The following is a 23,006-nucleotide window of genomic DNA, read 5'->3' on the forward strand; positions in this document are numbered from 1 at the left end:
TCCCATGACCTCATGAATGGAAACCATGTGTGCACATCAGCCTTGGAGTATCGCGACGCTATACCCCAGCATCGCGACACTATGGAGAAAAAACTTTGTTCCGCTTCATGTTGGACATCTCAATGCTGCATCACAGAATGCACTAGAACACCTTTGATTTTGCACTGAAATCCTCCCTTCATTTTGATCATCAGCAACCCTTGCCAAACTCAATACCCAGACTTTATAGACTCGATAGTAGTAATAAATGCCCAAAAACAACGAGCCCATCTTTAATTAAAATTAAAGCAACGATTCTAAGGTGCTAAGCTCGAAAATTTCCAACTGCAAACCACAATTAAAATTATAGAATCATTCCAATACATTCACAATGCAGAATGAAAATCCCACCTAAAACTCTGATTTTTGAAACAAATTGTAAATTAAAATCATATGAATTGGCTCTAATACCAATTGAAGGGATTGAATCCTAAGTGGAAGTGCGTGAATGCCATACGATTTTAATTTTAATGTGGGAAACAAACAGAAAATTCAAAGCATCTAAGAATTTTATAAGCTAAACAACAATTGCAAATTTATACAACATGCTTTCATAGAAAAATAGAGAGGAAGATAGAAATTCATAGATCTTGCCTTTGGAGATAAAAAAATCTCATGAATCCTCTTCGATCATGAACAAATGGGATTCTCCCTCGAATTCACGAACACAAGATCACAACAACGTCAATAAACACCATCAAGATTTCTTCCCCTTTATTCTCAAGGCAGAATCGACTAGAGAGGAGTGGGCTTCTAGGGAATTAATTTTGATAGAAGGGATTTTGTCGAGAGAAAAAAATCATTCACAGAAAGTATTCACCTAGAGAGCAATCGTTCTATCCTCTAGAAGAATGGAAGATAATAAGTATAAACTCTGTGATTTTTTCACGTTGTAGAAAAGAAAGTAGAGATTTAAGGAGAGAAGGGAGAGAGTTATCATAACTAACTCTCCCTCTCACACTAATAAAAAATTCAAAATTAAAATTAAAAAACCATAATTTTGTATTAAATAATTTATAATAACTAACTTATTATTAAAAAAAACATATGTTATATCATATATAACATATAACCTATAGTTTATATTATATCACATATAATATAACCTATAGTTTATTAATCTCTCATATAAACTATAATATTAATATGAATCATATTCATATAAATTTTAACCTATAGTTTTTACATGAATCACATTCATATAATTAATATTTGAATCATATTCAAATATTTATTTCTCTCATTAAAACTTTATATTATAATGTATCATATACAATATATTAATTATATCTTATCTAACTAATTCTCTTCAATTAAGTTGAACAATTCAAATTAATGCAAAATTAATTCGATTCTCATTAATCCCATTTGAGCTAACGAGGGGACTTTATGGACCTATGGTTTGAAGCTCCAATGGTTTTGATTAATTAATTAAAATCTTTAATTAAATCAATAAACTTCCATTAACTGTCGGTCACTCTACTAAAGACCGATGATTGCACTCTTCGCACTATAGATATATTTATTTGTCCATTGGATATAACCCAAAAGCGCATTGACCTTTCACAAATTGCTCATAAGTACAACTGAGCCAAAATCATCGTTTTTCCCCTATAGTTACATATAACTCTTTAAGTACCACTGATCCCTCTAATAAATAATTAGTTATAATCCAACTATTTTCCAATCCTTCTTGGGTCAGGAGAGAGTGTGGTGCCACATTGTTCAAGTTCCAGAATCAACCCTTCAGGGAGCAATTTACCTACTTTCCCTAATAGTAGGGAATGGGTGAACTCCTTGTGTAACTACGTTCCCATCTCCCTAATCAGACGAATCTCTAAAATGGTAGGCTTATTGAGTCGGTGAAACTGGTCAATCTCAGCCATGCAGATCAAAGAACCGCTTCATAGGCAGGAGTTCACAACTCACTCAGAATTCAGGTCAAGTCACCTATGGCCATCCTGATGAAATGTAGATCTCTTCTAGCAATAGTGTTATATAGAGAGACTATTCATTTCGTGGTCCGGTCTTATACAAACTCTTTGCATTAAATACTCACACTCACATGTTTCCACATGAATGATCAGAATCAGATCACTTGTAGCATTTTACAACAATTGTAACAACTACAAAACAGATCATATTCGTAGTGTCACCAAGATAAGGTACCCAACCTTGTCCATCTACTATAGACTGTTTTAGTTATCACTTAAGCATGATCCACCTGTTTGTCTCCACATACATGTTTAAGTTTTAACACATAACCTTGAATCTTAGTTTATTGGGTTTTGGGTTAATGCAACTAATTATCAAATAAAATACCTCTTATTTTATTAGATAAATAAATTGTTTGTAAAAACTGTAAAACCATAAGATTTAGGGCAACAACCCAAACAATACATCCATTACAACTCAACGATGTTCATTTGCTTCTACCTGCAGGTACTCAGATGGATCTCTCCTGAAAAAATAAATTTACCGTTAGTGTGATTTATGGCATCAACATGATCCTTATACTTTCAAAAAGTGGTCCTTGTAGTCTCTTTATTTTCATATGTACTTCATTTTTAAGGGATCAATAAATGATAATTGTTTGAAATTTGAAGGACCAAATGAGCTAAAGTTGAAAGTACAAGGACCAAAATAGACATTTTAAAAGTACATGGATGAAAATGAACCAAATTCGAAAGTATAAGGACCAAAACGAACATTTTATAAGTCCAAAAGCCAAAATGAACAAAAAAGTACAAGGGTTAAAGTAGTATTTAAATCTACAATCTAAGATACACTCATCTTTATGTACATCACACTTTCTTACAACCATAAAAAATGATTAAACTATTTAAAAAAGATTGAAGAAGAAGAATCTGCCATGTACTGTCTTAGATGTATTTAAGTATTTTTCATAAATAAATATATGCTTATTACCATCATATATTCAAATAGGTTCAAATTTTACTTCACCACATAATCTTTAACTTATACAATATACTACGTACATCATCATTAGAAAGGTATTTGGCTTAAGGAGTTTAGGGTTCGGGTATTTGGCTTAAGGAGTTGAGGGTTCAGGTATTTGGCCCCCGAGTTATTAAAAAAATATTAATTTTATGTTTTATTAATTTCTCAAGAATTCACAACTCTACTATTTGTCCGCATAGCCCCTAAAATAGTAGAGTCGATAATAAAGATTTAAAAAATTGAAATCTCAAGGGTCTATTATTATTATTATTATTATTTAAAAAAATTACAATATATTGATAGATAGATACAATATTGAAACCTCAAAGGTTAAAATATATTTTAAAATAAAAAATACTTTGGTGCATATCGAGGGTATATCTATCTTTGTGTAGAATCTATTCAGTTGTCCAACTACTATTTATCAATATTTTTTTTTTCTTTTTTAAATGTATAGTCTATGGTATACCCAAATATTGTTAATTTAAAATGCAATTATTTATTTTACGCCATCTAAGACACACAATCATTGAACTTAATTACAGAAATACTGAAAATTATATGTTTGGACAAGTTTATAATTAAAATTCAAAAGCGTGCGTGATGTGACGGTACGGGTATTAAAAAATCCGATGATCTGAAAAAATCGATCAATCCAACCTAATCCGTGCGATTTAAGTTAGGTTATCAACTCATTTGGGTTGTGTTATGTTAAAATAAATGAAAATTTTATGGGTTGGGTTGATTCATAGGTTCGCTTAATATAACCCAAACCAACCCGAATTTATTATTAACTTTAAAATATATATTTTTATTACTTATAATACAATTATTTATACATATATTGATTTTAATTTTATTTAATTCCAATATTTTTTGAATAATTTATTCTTCAACAACTAAAGTAGTTTCTTTGTACTTTAGAAAGAAAATTTGCACTATATAAATTGAAATTGAGTTGTTAATCTTAATTCAATATATGAAAAATAATTAAATAATATTTTTACATATTTACGTTTTGTTTTTTTTTAGAACCAAATTTTAAATAAATGACCCGATTAACCCGAACCAAGCCAATCCAAATATTTCATGGTTGGGTTGGGTTCATTTTTTAATAAAGGTTATTTAGGTTGAAGAATTATTTGGGTTGAAGAAATTTATAACCCGAACAATTGGGTTGGGTCTAAAAAGCCCTTTAACCCAACCCAACCCATGAACACCCCTACGTGACGATGTGGTGTAACCATGTAAGCTGATGGTTTCTCATTGTCGGTCTCTATGTGTATGAGTATAACATGTACCTTTTGTTTATGATTTTTAAACCTACACCCTGTTTAACCTATTTCTTTCTCATTTCTTATAATGATTTACATTTCTATCAAGTACAATGATTGAATTCTTAATTACATTTCAAAAATGAAAACAACTTTTTCAAAGCTATTTTTATTTTTTTTTAGTTTTCAAAATTTGGATTGATTTTTTAAACCACTGTAAAAAGTAGATAACTATGAAAGAAATCTAAAGGTGGAAATAATGTCTATAGACTTAATTTTTAAAAATAAAAAAAAAATTAAATGATTACCAAACAAAGTCTACACTTTAAGATATTTATTTTCATGCTTAAAATTATGTTAAAGTATATTTTTAATTATTTAAAATTAATGTTAATGGTATAAGTAACCACATTTTAACTATAATATTAAGGGAAAATATCAATTTTTGCTAACTTTGAGTGGTGTATCAAATTAAACCTAAACTAATAATTTTATCAATTTAAAATTTGAACTTTGAGAGTTATATCAATTTAAACCCCAAACTAATAATTATATCAATTTAAATCATGAATTATTATAAGTGTATCAATTTAAACCCTAAGCTTTCATAATTGTATCAACTCAAACCCTCCATTATGTTTTATATAAAAGTTCAGGATTTAAATCGATATTTTTATGAGAGTTCAAGGTTTAAATTGATATACTTATGAAAGTTGAAGATTTAAATTGATACAACCCTCAAAATTTAGTTTAAATTGATACAATTATTAGTTTAAGGTTTAAATTAATACCGTACAAATTGATATTTATTAAAAAAAAAAAGGTTCAATAATTTAAATTATATTTTTCTTCTAATTTAACAAAATTAATAAATTAGTTTAATTATTACGGAAGTGGTTGACATGTCTACTAACCTTAAAGAGATTTGAAATGTTTTTGATTAAAAATAATCACCATCTCAAATGTGTTGTTTCGTTATGAAGATTAGGAAGTGGTTGACAAAATTAAAAAGCTTGCGGAAAATGTAGTTTGATATGTTTTTTTTTTCATCTTCTCAGTTTTAGTTTCTAATTGATATTTGGATTTGTCCCATCTGAAAACCTTAATAAAATAATAAATATATTACTTCATAATTTATGTGTAGTTGAATATCTTCATTTTCTTATGTAATAATTTTAATCCATTAAATTCCAAGCTAATTTGGCCCCTCAAATTAGGTAGAGTCATTATTCTTATTTATTTTTATAAATTTGTATCTAAATTTCAAGGATTATTTATTTATTTATTTTTTTAAAAAAAAATTTCCTATACACGTATAAGTTTGAAACTATGCTAGGCTCTTTAGATTTTTAAGTTTTCATTAATGAAAATTAGCTAGCATCATTATTCTTAATTTTTTAAATTTGTGCTACTTATCGAGGAAGAACTAATCTTTTTACAACTATTTAGGTTTCATTTGATAATCATTTGATTTTTTATTTTTATTTTTGAAAATTAAGCCTATATCACTCACATTTTATACCATGATTTGTATCTTTCTTAAGTAAAATGGTTGAATTGTTAGTTAAATTCTAAAAATAAAAATAACTTTTTGAAAGCTATTTATTTTTGTTTTCCAAAATTTAGCTTGTTTTTTTAAACAATTAGTTAAAAATAGATAACAAAGGAAGAAATTTGGAGGTGAAAGTAGTTGTTGAATGAGAAATTTTGGACCAATCACAAGTCACTTTGCTAAATTAACTACGAATTTCTAAATCATTGACTTTGGGTCCAATTAGAAGTTGACACATGTCCCGAATTGAATTGAAGACAAGTTTCGATGATGTCACGTGGATGAATCAGATAAGATTAAATTGATCCAATTTGATATTACTATTTGGGCTTAAAGTCCAAACTACAAAAAAAAAAGTTGAATTGGACCCAAATTCCAGATCAGGCCCAAAACCAACTAATTGGATCCAAGGGTCAGGCCTATGCAACAACCAAGCCCACGAAGCCCACCTGAGAACTCTATAAATAGAGAAGTTCTCTTCATTTGTAAAGCAACATTTTACACTCAGAAGACCCAGAGAGAATTCACTAACAAACTGCACTCCTATAAGGCAAAAGACCTTTAAAGATAAAAATACTCCTATAAGGCAAAAGACCTTTAAAGATAAAAATACTCCTATAAGGCAAAAGACCTTTAAAGATAAAAATACTCAAATACTCTTCCAAGACTTCTACTTCAAGCTTCCAAGACTCCTGAAACTGCACTCCTATAAGGCAGATGACCTTTGAAAACACAAATACTCTTCCAAGACTTTTATTTCAAACTTCCAAGACTCATGAAACTGCACTCCTATAAGGCAGAAGATCTTTGAAGACACAAATACTCTTCCAAGATTTCTACTCCAAGTTTCCAAGACTTCTACTTCAAGAACGTTCGATGTTTTCTTTCTCCAAGTCAAGCATATTCACCCAACTGAGAGAGAATCAGAGGATCAAATATTAGAGATCGAACCACATCGCATCAAATCAACTCCAACATCAACACCAACTCAAGTTCAACTCCACGAGACACGTTTCTCCGGAAACCTCGTGCGAACAGTAGTGTCCAATTTTAAAAACCAAAAACAAAAAATAAAATGATTACTAAAGGAATCCAACTACATTTTATCATGGATGAACTTTTTTTTTCCTCCAAAAAATAGTACAACCTAAAGATACACATTAATATTTTCTCTATCATTTCTTCAAAAGAAAAAAAAGAAAAAAAATTGCTCTACCTAAAATAATTTAATTAGATCATCCAACTTTCAATGTGTAATAAATTTTTTTCATTACTTCACGACTTTAGCGTTTAGAAGACTATGTAATTTAATAATTATGGAAACAAGCAATTTTGGTGCGTAAAACTCACTGCCAATGGCATAATGCTAAAGACGTTAAAAAATTGAAGGTTTTAAAATTATATAAATATCACCATTGACCACCTACAACCCAAGCTTAACACTCACAATTCAATAATTTGGGTTGAATTAGATTCAAATAAATAAAAATTTTATGAGTTGAATTGATTCATCTAAAATAATCTGAATAAACCCAAATTTATTATTAATTCTAAATATATCTATCTATCAAAAAAATGTATATATATATATATATACTTTAATTTGACTAAATTTCATGATTTTTTAGATTATTTATTATCTAACAATTATTAAAAAAAAATTTAACACAACAGAAATGAATTTTCATCATACAAATTAAAATTGATTTGCTAATCTTAATACAATATGTGAAAATAATTAAACAAATTCTTTTACATGTTAACATGTTACTTCTTTTTAAAACAAAAAATTTAAATAATGACTTGTATATATGAGTTGTGTTCATGGTTAAGATGAGTTGTGTTTATGGTTTAATAAGAGAGTGTTTGCATTGAAGAAATTTACAACTCAACCAATTGAGTTGGATCTAAAAAGTAGACCAATCCTACCCACGAACACTCCTACTAACTCCATACATGGATATATAAAAAAGGATTTTTAGCTTTTTTCTTCTTTTTCTTTTTATGAGTGTACAATAAGAAACATCCATTCATTTTTAAAAATACAATTGGAGTAGAAGAATTCGAACAACGGACTTTGTGGTTAATCATACTCTCGTATGTGAGTTAAGTTAGGTTCATTTTCTTATATCTATTCAGTTATCTAACAACAGTTCGTCATGTGAAAAAAATACTCCAAAAAAATGAATACAACCAAAATACATTTAAAAATAACAAACTACGAATGGCAATGGTAGAGACGTTACAAAATTGAAAGGTTTTAAAATTATATAAATATCACCATTGACTACCTACAACCCAAGCTTAACACAATTTCTACAACCTTCTTCTTCTTGATTTCCTTCCTGCCATCGCCATGCCTGTTCAAGACTCCAAAACCCACGTGGCTTTGCTGGTCAGCCCCGGAATGGGTCATCTCATTCCCTTCCTCGAGCTGGCAAACCGCCTCGTCCTCCACCACAACCTCCAAGCCACTCTCTTTGTTGTCGGCACCGACTCCTCCACCGCCGAATCAAACCTCCTCCAAAAACCCTCCGCCGCCAACATCGTCCCTCTTCCTCACTCCTCATCCACCCTCGACCCAAACGCCTCCTACGTCGATATAATCAATGCCATGATGACCGCCTCTTTCCCCTTCCTCCGCTCCTCCATCACCACCACCATGCCCCGTCCGGCGGCGCTGATCGTTGACCTTTTTGGAACCCAAGCTCTATCCATAGCCCACGAACTCGGCATGTTGGGCTTCGTTTTCATGACCTCCACTGCTTGGTTCCTCTCTCTCTCCTTCTTTTACCCTTCCATGAGCAAATCAATGATTGACGCCCACGTATACAACCACGAACCTCTCGAAATCCCGGGTTGTACTCCAGTCCGATTTGAAGATACCATCGAGATATTCCAGCTGAACCGGGAGGAAATTTACGAGGGATTCGGAGGTTTCACACGAGAACTTGGAACGGCCGATGGAATTTTATGCAACACGTGGCAGGATCTTGAGCCCATAACGCTAAAAGCGCTGACTGAACTTGGAAACCTAAATAAAGAAAAAGTCAACCAAGTTCCAATTTATCCAATTGGGCCGTTGACTAGATATAGCGAGCCCAATTTGAAGAGTGAGGTGCTGAAGTGGCTTGATCGGCAACCGGATGAGTCGGTGATATACGTGTCGTTTGGGAGTGGGGGGACGTTATGTGCAAAACAAATCACAGAATTGGCGTGGGGGTTGGAGCTGAGTCAGCAGCGGTTTGTTTGGGTGATACGGCCGCCAGCAGGGACGGATCCCATGGGAATATTTTTCACGGTGGGAACCGGATCGGAAGACGATTCGGCCCCAGAATACTTACCGGAAGGATTCATAAAAAGGACGAAAGAGGTGGGTTTAGTGGTTCCGATGTGGGGACCACAGGCGGAGATTTTGAGCCACAGATCGGTAAGGGGATTTGTAACGCACTGTGGGTGGAATTCGTCGTTAGAGGGAATAGTGAACGGAGTGGCGATGGTGACGTGGCCATTGTACGCAGAGCAGAAGATGAACGCGGTGGTGCTGACAGAGGAGTTGGGGGTGGCGGTGAGGGTGAGGGCTGAGGGAGTGGTGGGGAGGGAGGAGATAGAGAGGAAGGTAAGAATGATAATGGAGGATGAAGAAGGTCGAGAAATTAGGGAGAGAGTTAAAATGCTGAAAATTACTGGGGAAAAGGCCGTCTCTAAAGGTGGGTCATCGTATGATTCTTTGGCTCGTGTGGCTTCAAAATGCGATATTTTCCGGCGTCGGAGAGATGGAGGGTGTTAATCTTTATCATATGTATTTTATATATCCGATCTTAGATGAACGACTGTATGTTAATTATGGTCAAACTATATTTATACTCTGTGATATATTTTATGCAATCAATATGAATTTAACAGTTAAATATTGTAATTGGGATCCTACCTTTTAAAGAGTGAAAGGAACTTTTCATATAGTTACTACTGCAAAGAGTTCTATAAGATCGATCTAACAGATACTATGACCTTTTTCTTGGTAATAGTTGTACTTATAATTTTTTTTCCATCATAATGTATTATCAACTACAGAATTAAATTCGAATAATCCAGATCCTATTTTACTCAAAAAAGAAAAAATAAATAAAATAAAGTCCCACAGTCTCACAAGTATATGCTTAAATTTGATAATCATTTTTTGTTTTTGTAGTTGAAAATGAAGCCTATTTCACCTATAATTCTTATAATGACTTACATTTTTTAAGTACAATGGTTGAGTTTTTAGCTAAATTTCAAAATAAAAACAGCTTGTTTTTTTAAATCATTGATGAAAAGTGGATAATAAAGGAAGAAATTTAAAGGTGAAAGTAGTGTTTAATTTTCAAAAATAAAAATAAAAAATAAAATGGTTACCAAATGAAGCCTAAGTTATCAAATTTGAGCGTATAATTGTAAGACTTTATTTTTTTTTCTTAATAATTTAAATTAGATCCATTTTACTCGCATCTGGTCTTCCTCTCCCTACTCCCTCTATGTTGCAAGTTGACAATTTCTTATTCACATAGTCGATTGTTGAATTAATAAGCTGTTAAGAAAAAGTTGGTTTTTAGCTAAATGGTTATTTCATTAACTATGTATGGAACAAAGGTATCACTCATATGCTATAGAGATTCAGCTCATTTATATTTAAAATTTGATCTACCCATAACCAAAACTCATTCTTTTCAAGTTACATGTCTATCTAAAATTTTATCTGGAATTTTGTCTAAGTTATAAACAGTTTTATTTTATTTTAGTTTATTTACTGAGAAATACTTTTTAACTACTTAACAAAAAGTTAATTCAAACATGTTCAAAAGGCCGAAAATTTTTATAAAATTGAGAAAGTTAAAAAGATTAAATTAGTTCAACATGACAGTTATCTAATAGGTTATTATTTCGATATATTTAGCCTAATATAATTATTCAAAGCATGATAAGTACTTCTCTTATAACAAAAGAGGTTGGAACCATCCACCCTATCATTTTTTTAAAAAAGTTATATATTATATAATAAAACTTCCCTCTAAAGTTATTTGTTTGACATGTCCTACTTTAATTTTTATATTTATTTTATATTTGTTATTAGTATAATAACATCCTTTGATAAATAGTACTAACAAAAATATGGATACAATCAACTCATTTTTACCGCTCATTCAATTATTGATTTTTTTCTGTTGAATAGTTATAAGACAAAAAAACAAAAACAAAACAATAATAATAACAATAAAATGGTAATGTTATCAAAGGATCACAACAAGAAATATGTCCTTTTATAGATTTCTGTTGTAACCTTTTTGAAAATAGGTTATAAAATCTCTTGGGAAAGAAAAGTGGGCCATGGAAATTAAAAAAATTAACTAAGACGCACCCCAAAATTTTAGAATTTGGCAGCGTCAACTAAAATTTATTATTGTCCATGAAAAAAGTTCCCCTCTCCCGCTTTCCGTAGCCCCCTAAAAAATCATTGTTGAGCAAATGCCAATGGTGAATCCCACTTTTTTTGTTCAATGTGTTGACACTTTCTAGAATCACATCCATCATTTTCCCTAATCGAACTGGTAAATGCCGTTCCTGGTCGCTGTGTTTGCGTTCGGTGGTGGGCTGTTGGTGTCGTAGTCCTCCAGGAACGCTTTCGGTGGGGGGTTTTGGCTGAAGATGACCCTTTGATGCATGCAAGTTTGAGTGCAAGCCCGTGTGTTTGATCAGTGGATGAAGCGTGACAGAAATCTCTCCCAGTAGCTTCGTCCCTTTCTCTATCTCTTCCTCCGTTTTTGAGTTCTATTTCTAATTTGAAATTTTGGAAATGGCGGAGAGGTCAAAATCCGTCCTTGGATAGCAGAGATGATCTGGAAGAAACACCCAAGTGGTTGGATCAATGTAATTCAAGGAAGGCATGGGAAAGCAGGGGAAGAGCTTCAACTGATCAAAGAGATCCGATCAAAACAGTGGAAATCGACACCATCCAGCCCTATCCTTGTACATCTTCCACTTTCGAAGAATGACTTTATTTTTCGTTTCCTTATTTCTTTCTCCTCGTTTGTTCTCTGAAATTGGATTTAGAACCCATAGGGCCATTTGACATTTCTCTTTTTTCTTGTTGCACCTCACTTTTTCCTCATTCCATCTTGTAATTTCCTTGTTAGTTCATCTATAGGCGGTGACGAAGAACCAACGATGACATACCTTCAAATTGCAAATCTCTGTGGACCACCTGCTGTGAAAAAAGGTAACACACTTCCCTTTTTCTGTTCACTAAAATCCAACTTTTCTTCGGAGCTTGAAGTTGTAATTGTCGCCATGGTTTCTCTTCCATCTTCTTGATTTCCCTTTCGTCTTAGTATTTTTTAGTTAGCAATTAATCTTCGATTCTTATTTTTGTTCATTGTTGCAGGTGAAGCATTTGAGGAACCTTTCAGTTCAATGAATTTTTAGCTTATAACTTTGAATTCATGCTCTTTTTTTTTTTTTTTTTTAAGGTTGGTGGAATGAGGTTTTGCATATGGACACAACGACTCGACTTGGTCCTTGAATTTTGTACTCGTTACTTTAATTTTCAAAACTTGGTAAATCTTGTATTTTCTCTACTTATTTTGTAGGAATTTCTTTGTGGCTTTCTTTCATTGTATTAGACACTCCTTAAATGTGTTATGTAAATGAATGAAAAAATTTCAATTATGAGATGGGACTTGTTATATTTAAGTGTCATGATATTATATATATATATATAATCCATTGTAGCTATCATTTAGAATTTGAAAAAAAAAAATACTAATTGGTAATTTATGATTGACAATAAAAGGCTATAAAAACTTTTAGTAACATAAAGAAAAAGCTATAAAATTTTCATAATAGTATAAAAACTTGTAATAGTTTCAAGAAAATGCTATTACAAAGTTATAGTAGCTCTTTTTATTAGTTATAAAAACTTATTATAGTTTTGATAAGTAATGCTATAATATATTTCAATAGCAAGGTAAATATGCTATATTTTTAAGGTTTTTAATGACATTCAACCTACTAAAAAAAAATATTATAAAAAATCCTGAACTTTTAATAACATGAACTATCAAATATTCAAAAAAATTTATAAAAGATTTATTATAACCTTTTTCATTAGCTATCGTATACATCATTTCATGTAGTGGATAATCTTTAATTGAGCCACACTTTAACACTTCTCTTTTGATACTATGGTCATATCATTTTTAAACATCAAACAAAATCAAATCTGTTTCCTCACTTACATATATTTGATAATAATTTGTGTACAAGGTGAAATGCGGTGTAAGAAGAAAAGATACAAAGATGACAAAAAGAACAAGAACAATGAGAGAGGTAGCAATCCTCATATTTCAAAAATGTCTATAGTTATTAGAATTTTCAATTTTAGCTTTTTTGGAATTTTTTACTTATTTTTCTTACAAATTTATCCTTTCACTAACCTTGTTACATTACATTTAATATAGTACATATTTGTATTATATTTTTCCGTTACCATTTAAGGTAAATGGTTCAAACTTTGATTATATTTTCAATTATTTTAATTAGTAATAATAATATAAACTACTTTTTTTAAAAATAATAACAATAATATATTTTCATTTACCCCCAATTTTCTAATATTTGTGCTCGTCTTTTTTATACCGTTTACCGATCTTTGGTCAATGAGCCAATTTTGAGAGAGAACTTTTTTCGAAGGGAGAGAGTAGAAAGATGAAGAGTGTTGGAGTAAACTTTTAAGGGGGTTTATTTTAAAGGTTTGGGGCAAGGATTTAGGAAGTCAAGACTTTCCACACTCTTTTCCATGGATATAAAGTAAACAATAATCAAATATATGAATTACACTTCCCCCCCTCTTATTTAATCTAGGAAGTTCGTTCGACCAACTTCTGGACACCATCTCCAGTGACCGTCGTCGGCCAACTTCGGCAATCGTTGTCAACCAACCTCCAGTCGTCACTTCCGGCAACCCACCCGACGAACTTCTGGCCACCAACTCTGGCTACCACCGACCAATCTTGAAATACATTAATAAGAACATTTCTAGTATATAACAAACCAAACAAACATGTATATAAAAATATTTCTAAGAAAGAGTTGCAAACGCACGTGTGTTTTTATTTGAAGGAGTTTTTTTTTTTTTTTCTTTTTTTTCCTTTTTTTTTAAATAAAAAGTGTCAAAATAAAAACAATTTTTGAAAAACTTTTTTTTTTCTAAGTTATTCCAAACACACCCTTAGTTTAATTGTAATAGTATTTTTTAAGGTACACTCTCTTTTTTCTAATTTTTTCTTTTATAGTCTTTTTTAATTATTATTCTTTACTAGATTTTTAATTCTCTCTCTTTTTTTCTTTGTTTAACATTAATGTTTTCTTCATTTTAAGAGATTTCATTTATTTTCTTCTATTTTTCTTAAGTTGAAATCAACCTCACCTTGTATAGGTTTTGAAAAGTTTATAACTACAAGAAACTTCCTTTATATGCTTCGTTTCGTAATGATAATGATGATGATGATGATGATATATTATTTACTATTATTATTATAAAAATCGAATAGTGAGAAGTGCTGAAAAAAAAATTGGGCTCAATTTTTTTGTAAAATAATAGCCCATTAGACTACAATTGTAAGTAGGTTAAGTAGGTATTTTTGTTTTGGTTCTATTTTTAAAAAAACCCCAATTTAATTAATTAGAGTGGCAAAAGTCAATTGGATTTTATTTCAAAACCCTAGTAAAATCAAAATATCAAATTATTAAAATAATAAATTTAACAAAATTATAGTTTTAGTCAAATCTTTATTTGATTCAAAAAAAAATATTCTAAATTTTATAGTTTATTTTTAAACTAAACTACATTAAAATAATTAAGATGATAAATTTAAACTAATCTAATATCTAACCATGAATTAAATACAAGAAAATACTTTTTTCTAATTTTTTCTTTTATAGTCTTTTTTAATTATTATTCTTTACTAGATTTTTAATTCTCTTCTCTTTTTTTCTTTGTTTAACATTAAGGTTTTCTTCATTTTAAGAGATTTCATTTATTTTCTTCTATTTTTCTTAGTTGAAAATCAACCTCACCTTGTATAGGTTTTGAAAAGTTTATAACTACAAGAAACTTCCTTTATATGCTTCGTTTCGTAATGATAATGATGATGATGATGATGATATATTATTACTATTATTATTATTATAAATCGAATAGTGAGAAGTGCTGAAAAAATAAATTGGGCTCAATTTTTATGTAAAATAATAGCCCATTAGACTACAATTGTAAGTAGGTAAGTAGGTATTTTTGTTTGGTTCTATTTTTTAAGAAAACCCCAATTTAATTAATTAGAGTGGCAAAAGTCAATTGGATTTTATTTCAAAACCTAGTAAAATCAAAATATCAAATTATTAAAATAATAAATTTAACAAAATTATAGTTTTAGTCAAATCTTTATTTGATTCAAAAAAAAATATTCTAAATTTTATAGTTTATTTTAAACTAAACTACATTAAAATAATTAAGATGATAAATTTAAACTAATCTAATATCTAACCATGAATTAAATACAAGAAAATATTTTCCAAACTTAAGATTTATAAATCTGCACTTCATTCCCAAGATTTCTAATCCTGCACTTCAAACACAAGCTTCTCTGACCCATACTTCCAAAACCTGCACTTCAAGCATAATTTTCTTTAATCCAGGTTGCCTAAACCTCCCAGCCTAACCCCTAGGCTTAACATTCCAAACTTGCGCGTCAAACACCCCCTGAGATTATTAATTAGAGGCATCTCTAGTCATTAAAAAAATGGAGAGTGATTTTAAGGGATGTTTTGAAAATTTGGAATTAATTTCAGGAATCTCGAATTAAATGATTAAAGAATGTTGATGCCAAATTTTGGCCAAGAAAAAACATATTTGACCCGTGACATCAATGGTATATTTGTCATTCAAGAAAGAGAGTACCTACAAAATAAAGAAAAATGGCTCTAATGCCTAAGTCAGTAAGAGAATTGTAGAATAAGAGAAGAAGTCAGAAGTTTAAGTTACCTCATACCGGGTTATAATGATGTATTTATAGGAAATTTGATTTAGAGTTTATCTTAGTCTAATTAGGATTAGGGTATGAGTTTCCTAATCCTAGATGAGCTAGGTTATGTTTCAAGCCAAATAGGCCAGGGCGTGCATTTAGTATGCCTTGTTCATCAAAATTCGAGCTTCGGCCTCAACCTTATTCTTGGCAGAGGTTGATCAGTCTAATATCCTTGCTAGGTGTGCTAAGGTTTCATCCCTTAAGGCCTAGATATGTTGGGTCTTTGACCATTGGGCTAACATAAGAGGCTCGACCTTTGTTGGAGCTGAGGCCGACCAAGCCTAATTTGTCCTTGGGCCCATCTCTTCAGCCTTCTCATGCTCTCATTTGACCATCTTACCCTTGATTCCAAAATCCACCCATAACATTAGCCCCTACTCCCAAGTTAGGTGTCACATCTCCTCCCAAATTACGTTTTAACCTAAAAGAAGGTGTGAATACAGTAGATGACCAAACTTAACATAACTAATCATCACATTATTTTATTCTCACATCATCATTCAAAAGATATCATATTATAGACCAACCCCGACTATAACTCTATCGGGACTAACTAATTACCAACCACTTTCATGTCAACACCTAATTGACCACTTTTTTATAACGGTGGCTGACTGAACTTTTCTTTCGTCAAGCAACCCACAATCCTAGAATATTGGAACTCTACTACTTGGAGGGGAAAAACAAAAAACATTGGAAAGCGTGGGTTGGGAAGCTTAATGAGTGGCATATTAGAAAACATAGGCTTTTACTATAGAAATCCATTTTGCAACAACTTTCTAAATCATTAGCATGTTCTTCCAACTTAGACTTTGGAAACTCTTTGAACGTATAACAAATAAAAACATTGTACTCTCAAATAGTTTAGTGAAGACCAGAGTTCACGTAAATCATATATTTCCAAACTTACTAGCATAATATGTTAAACTGGAAGATTCATACTTTAAACATCAACTGAAAACATCCTCACAGTTTTAGGGTTTAAAACAAGCTTTTTACTAAGCTTGTCAAAATAACAAAACATAAACTTATAACAATAATCACTCTGTAAACCCTAAAAATGTCTTACGAAACCATCACATAAAATCGTTGTACCCTTTTAAACCTTAGTTGGGTGGATCCCCATCATCACCAACGTCGAAAACCTTAGCTGAGGTATAATTCTACATCATCAACAACATCGATAATAATCTTACATACACGTAGAGATTTTCCATAGTTACCTTCGTGTCCTTCAGCATTAGGGGAATATTAACCCTATATGCCTTTGTCTCCTTCGTTAACGGGGACCCTGATACCTTATCCTAGTTCTTCAGTATCGGATTTCATAGCTAGGTATTAAAACGTAGCTAAATTCAGTTGGCAGTAGATATGATAAGAGAGTTGGCATCTGTTGCCTTCACACCTCCTCTTAGGTTAAAACGATAATCTGGGAGGGGATGTGACATTAGGGTTCTTGGTTTTCCAAACCATTTGTCACAGGTTTTTTGTGAAACCCAGATTTCTATTTTCCTACTTAAATATGTAATTAAGGAAATTAACTAAGTGAAAGTTAAATCCTATGTTGAAGAGAAGGAAATTTCTAAGTGTTGAATAGCTCATATGTTGAGAATGCATGAAGAAGAGCGGAGAGAGCAAGATGTTGAGCGCAAGGCGCTGGGCAGACAATCGTGTAGCAAATGAGCAGTGCTACACGATGAGGTAGACGATCGTATAGTAAGTGAGCGGCGCTACACGATGAGGTAGGCGATCGTGTAATCGGGCGCTGGACGATCGTGTAGCATTGTGGGGAGCTAAACGATGAGTACGTGATCGTATAGTAGATGTGCGGAGTTAAGCAATGTACTAGACGATCGTGTAGATGTGCTAGACAGTGAGCAGACGCACTACACGATAGGAAAAATACTAAGCGTTGGGCGTTGGGCGATAGACGCAGGCGCTGGGTGATGACGCTAAGNATTGTGGGGAGCTAAACGATGAGTACGTGATCGTATAGTAGATGTGCGGAGTTAAGCAATGTACTAGACGATCGTGTAGATGTGCGCGGCGTTAAATGATGAGAAGTGATGCGCTAGACAATCGAGCTATACAATAGCAAAGATATTACATGATCAGTTTAAGCACTAAACGATAAGCGTGGAAGCTAGGCGATAGCGCTAAACGATAGCGTTAAGCGTTAAACGATGCATGGGCGCTAAGTGATGGACTACACGATGGGCGTGGGCGCTAGACAATAGTTGTGTTGTGCTAGACAGTGAGCAGACGCACTACACGATAGGAAAAATACTAAGCGTTGGGCGTTGGGCGATAGACGCAGGCGCTGGGTGATGACGCTAAGCAATGAGCGGATACATTAGACGATAAGGCATCGGTGCTAAATGATGGAGGTAAGTGATAACGAGCAGAAATGCACGTTATCATAGTGCTAAGTTCTTAAACAATGTTGGATTGCATTGATGAAATATGTTAACTTGCGTTCATTAAGCATCGTTTTCATAATATTGCGGTTACATCTGTTCATCGCATTAGAACTGTTGATTTTTGTATTTTTGTGCAGAATATGCGTTAACGTTATACAAGAATTGCGATTATAGGAAATAATTAGTCGAGCGCAACTTCACCGCAAGGCTTTGCGTTGATCGTGCTCGCAAGCATTCGCCCGAGAAGGATCGCTGCAACTTGGTCAGGGCAACATGGTGGGCGCATCTAGGTGAAAGGCCAATTAAGCGCGATGGGACAGAAAGTTGATGACAGTCGAATCCAAATTAAGTTGACAACCGATAATGGTCACAAAGTACATTCAACTTTTCGGTGACAATTATTCGGCGCATCAGTCAGGAATTAAAGCTGTTCCATTTGTACAACCATGAGAGAGAAGCCACCTTTCACCGTGGATGCTCTATAAATACCAAAGACATTCTTCAAAGAAGGGGTTGACCGTTTTTATAATCTTTTGTTCCTTAAGTTCACGCCATTGTCCATAGTTTTCTTTTTATTTTAAAGTGGATCAAGAGAAGAATGGTGGTGCGAGAGATCACTCAGGGCAACTCGAGAGAGAACCTTGAGACGTAGGAGTAGAGAGCGGGCTGACTCTCGCGAGAGCGAGATTATCATTTTGAGCACGAGTAGAAAAATAGTGTAAACGCCTGGCAGCAAGAGATTGCTACCAGGCTCCTTATTATACTTGCATTGTTATTTTGTACTTCATCTTCATATTTATACAATGGAAGTTCTATTTCTACATCTATTCACTCTCTTAATATGCATGAGTAGCTAAACTAGTCGAATAGGTTGAGAAGAACTAAGCTAACATGACCTAAGAAGTTCATTGCTTGTGATTGTCTTGTTTTATGCTGTGCAAAATACCCTTTAGAGTTACTCGAGAGAGAGTCTAAAGAAAGAACGTAATGACTCGAGAGAGCTAGGTTAGAATCTGAACTCGAAAGAGCAAGATATACTTGCATAAACAAGAGATATGGACTTAGAGATAAGCTCTGTTTTTCAACTTGCATTGCATGCATCCTAGAGAAGGAATGATATTATGTGGTCGCCTTATTTGTGTGTGTTATCCTGTCATCGCATAAATAAGAATAGAGGCTTATGTATAGGTCCTATAGACTTATCGCATATATCACATGTGTTCTAATATTAGAAGCCGTAGCATTCGCGTCGAGAGATGGTTTACTATTGTATGCATGTTGCATGATCGCAAAACATGAACGCATTTCAGGAAGTGTTAGCCGAAACCCTTCTCAACCCGTTCACCGCATATTCATCGCATCTCTTGTTTATCAGCTCTTTTCAAACTCCACCGCATTTATTTATTTTTCATCAACGCAAACAACAAACCCAATAATTTATTTATTTATCCGGTTACCGCAAAGTTCTTCACAAAAATTACCAATGCAATCTATTTTAACAAGTCCCTGTGTTCGACCTTGGACTTACCAGGAAACTCAGAGGAATTTACACTTGGATTTTGTTGGGAAAACTTGAGTGCACAATACAATTTCATCAACGCATATCATCCATATTTCCACTTCATAAAATCAAGCATCAGTAAGCGATGGGCGCGGTAGCTAAACAATAGGCTATGCGCGAGATCGTTTATTAAAAGATTAAGCTACACGATGGATAGCTGGAGCTAAGCAATAGATCTAGGAACTAAACGATGGAATAGTGCTGAGGCCTGCGTTACGCAAGGCTGGTGATCTCATCCGGACAAATGGCTATGCCGAGAGAAAATTGTAGTTTGAGTTAGTAGGAGCTGGACGAATTAAATTTCATGCAAAGGAAATCTTTTGCATGAGGAGGACAACACAAGTAGATGTGTGGCATGAGAGTAGATGAATGTCAATGGAGTAGGTGGTGGCAAAACATGATGCAAACACTTCAAGAGTAGAAGGTGTCTTGCATTTGAAGCTTGGTAAAGATGAGAAAGATCATTTCCTTTGGCCTATAAATACCACCACAAGATATCTCTTATATTCATAAGCTAAATCCTATTCAAAGAATTTAAGGAAGAATGTTAGAAGGTGGATTTGAAGGAGACCATGCGTTAGGAAAAGATCATGCGTTGGTCATGAAGTTCTAAGACGAGAAGATGCTGTCGGACAGTGAAGTCTGAAAGTAGCATCAATTTGGGACGAGGATATCTCCCAGAATACTTTTTAATTTGGAGTGATTCCAAAGCCACCTGAAAGATCTGAGAGTCTAGTTTTAGAGTAGGGCTGCTGGAAAAGAAGCTTCAAGGAATCGGGCTGGAGAGTGAGGAAAAGGCAAAAGGGTCGAGCTATCGAGTAAGCTTGGTCAAATCTTGATGTTTTGATGATTTCAGCCAAACCATGAGGAGTTCTAAGCTAAGATTTTGAGGTATTCTTCCTGAGACATTTTAGAGCATGTTTGTAGAAGGAAGTATCTTGAGATAAGGCTTAGAACTATGAGTAATCTGAGCTTTAAATTGAATCTGGATTTTAGGGTTCAGAAGGGAGCCCAAGGTGATCAAGGAACTTCTAGAGAGAAGGGTTCCTAAACGACCAAGGTGAGTGACTAAATATTTGACTAAATATTTACAATGTTTTAAGAAACCATGTTCTAAAGAAAGATCTTTCAGATAAAGTCATATTTTCTATGCTTTGTAAAGAAAGTCATTGTATGACTAGTTTTACTTGAAATTCGATATCGAAGGGCATTTGAGAAGGTATCCGAGCAGCTCGATACTGAAGGACACATTTTGAGAAGGTATGTGAGCAAAAGTACCTAAGGCATGATGGTACTTCTTTTACATAAGAATTAATTTCCTTGTCACCCACTGGGCTGGCAAGCTCACCCCGTTTTCAAATGTTTTTCTTCCCAGGTAGCGAAAGGTAAGGAGTTCCAGGGTGCTGCTAAGGTCAAGGTTTGCCACAAGCCACAGTCACACTTCGTAGTTAAGACTTGGAGTTGTATAAACATTACATTGTTGTAATAAAATGGGCCTACTTAATTAACTATTGTTATCTCATTGACTAAAAAGTTTACTGAGTGTAGTACAGAGGTTCGGATGGGTAGTAGGTATCACAAGAGGGTGGCATCTGCAATCCCTCACGCCTCTTCTCGGGCTCAGGAATGCAGACTTGGGGTGGGGTGTGACATTTTTATTCAAAAAATCTATCTTGGGAGTACAATCTCCCTTTCAATCTCCATGTTAACCCATTGCGAAAGTTAATTTGGTCTTGCTAGGGACTGTTTGGCATATCGAGCCAAACCCTTTTAAGGTCCAACTAATTTTCCAACACGCTTCTCCATCTCATGACGTAGTTATGTGCTAAATCATTCTAGGTCCATCCCAAAGATAGGCTAGACAATGGATCATTGCACTCCTGACCTAAGGTGGACCTTGGGTCATAAGCGAACTCGAAATATTATCTAATCAAGCCTGTTACAACTCAATCAGCTTTTTGGTTTCCTTCTCCCCCTGAGGGTGGAGTTATGGTTACTTCACCTATCATTTCTCCAGATGGGTCATCGCTTTCGCTTATCTTCAATAATCATGTAGCTTGATCATAAGTTTTGTAGCCTCGTTGCTTATCCCCAATAACTTGATCATTATTCTCATAGTTTTTTTTTTTTTTTTTTCACACCTAAGTGAGATTAATCTGCCTATCTTTTGTGGGATTTTAATATGACTCGTGGTTATCCCTAAGTTTTGGACTTTTAATTTAGTTAGTTGACTATGGGGTGGTTAGCCCTAGTTTTTCACCAAATATCTTTAATCAGAAAATTTTTTGAGTCCCAATTGGGTTTCTCCTGACAACTTTCTCTTTTGTGAGTAATTAAATCTTCTTTTAAGGTTCCTTAGCTATCATTATAAAATTTTGCATCCAAATAATTATATGTACTTGTATTGCTTCCAGAATTCTTTATAAATATTTCTTTGTAAGTTCTTTGTGGCACTTTAATCAATAACTTGAGATATGTATAAAAGAGTGTGAGAGTAAAACTTATCTTGTGTTTTGCAAATTTGTAGAGATTCTTTAGGTTGTTGCTTCATATTTTTCTTTTGTTGTAAAACTTTGATTGATGCAAATGGGTAGTGAAGTACTCATTCATCGAACCTTGTTAAGCAATGGTGGTGTCTCGGATATGTGTGTAACTCCTAAAAGAGGAATCTTTGACTCGGCCTCGACCATCTAGTGTGCAGCCTTGATAAAACCGAAAATGTGCTATTTTTCTCTTCTTAATTCTAGGTCGTTACTATGTTTAATGTGTTTATTTAGTGCTTTATAGGTATCGAGTATCTTTGAAGTAGAATCAGTCATTATGAGTTTTTTAAGATAATTTGGAGCAATTAGAAGCTAATTTGATCAACCAGACTTCTAAAAGACGTGAAAGGACGAAAATGACCCTGGATGTAGCGTTGCAACGTTACAAGGCAGTAGCCTCGCATTTCTGGAAAGACAAGGTAGCATCGCAATGCTATGCACATAGCGTTGCAACGTTACGAAGTTTAAAGGAGGCAATACATCGTGAGCATGCAAACGAGCGTTGTCACAGTGTTGCAACGTTGTACCCTAACGATGTGAT

At 33.3% G+C, this 23,006-nt stretch overlaps 1 protein-coding gene across 1 annotated transcript; it reads left to right on the forward strand.

Annotated features, from left to right (window-relative positions):
- The first annotated feature begins 8,010 nt into the window (after positions 1-8,010).
- On the forward strand, positions 8,011-9,812 carry LOC120074156 (UDP-glycosyltransferase 72E1-like). The gene has a single exon (XM_039027180.1). It carries the CDS (start codon positions 8,183-8,185, stop codon positions 9,614-9,616), a length of 1,434 nt encoding a protein of 477 aa, XP_038883108.1. The 5' UTR covers positions 8,011-8,182; the 3' UTR covers positions 9,617-9,812.
- The last annotated feature ends 13,194 nt before the right edge of the window (positions 9,813-23,006 follow it).

This window comes from Benincasa hispida, chromosome 3 (genome assembly GCF_009727055.1).
Source record: "Benincasa hispida cultivar B227 chromosome 3, ASM972705v1, whole genome shotgun sequence".
Lineage (NCBI taxonomy): Eukaryota > Viridiplantae > Streptophyta > Magnoliopsida > Cucurbitales > Cucurbitaceae > Benincasa > Benincasa hispida.

Coding starts and splice junctions, on each gene's coding strand:
- LOC120074156 (XM_039027180.1), top strand. CDS start 8,183: ATGCCTGTTCAAGACTCCAAAACCCACGTGGCTTTGCTGGTCAGCCCC.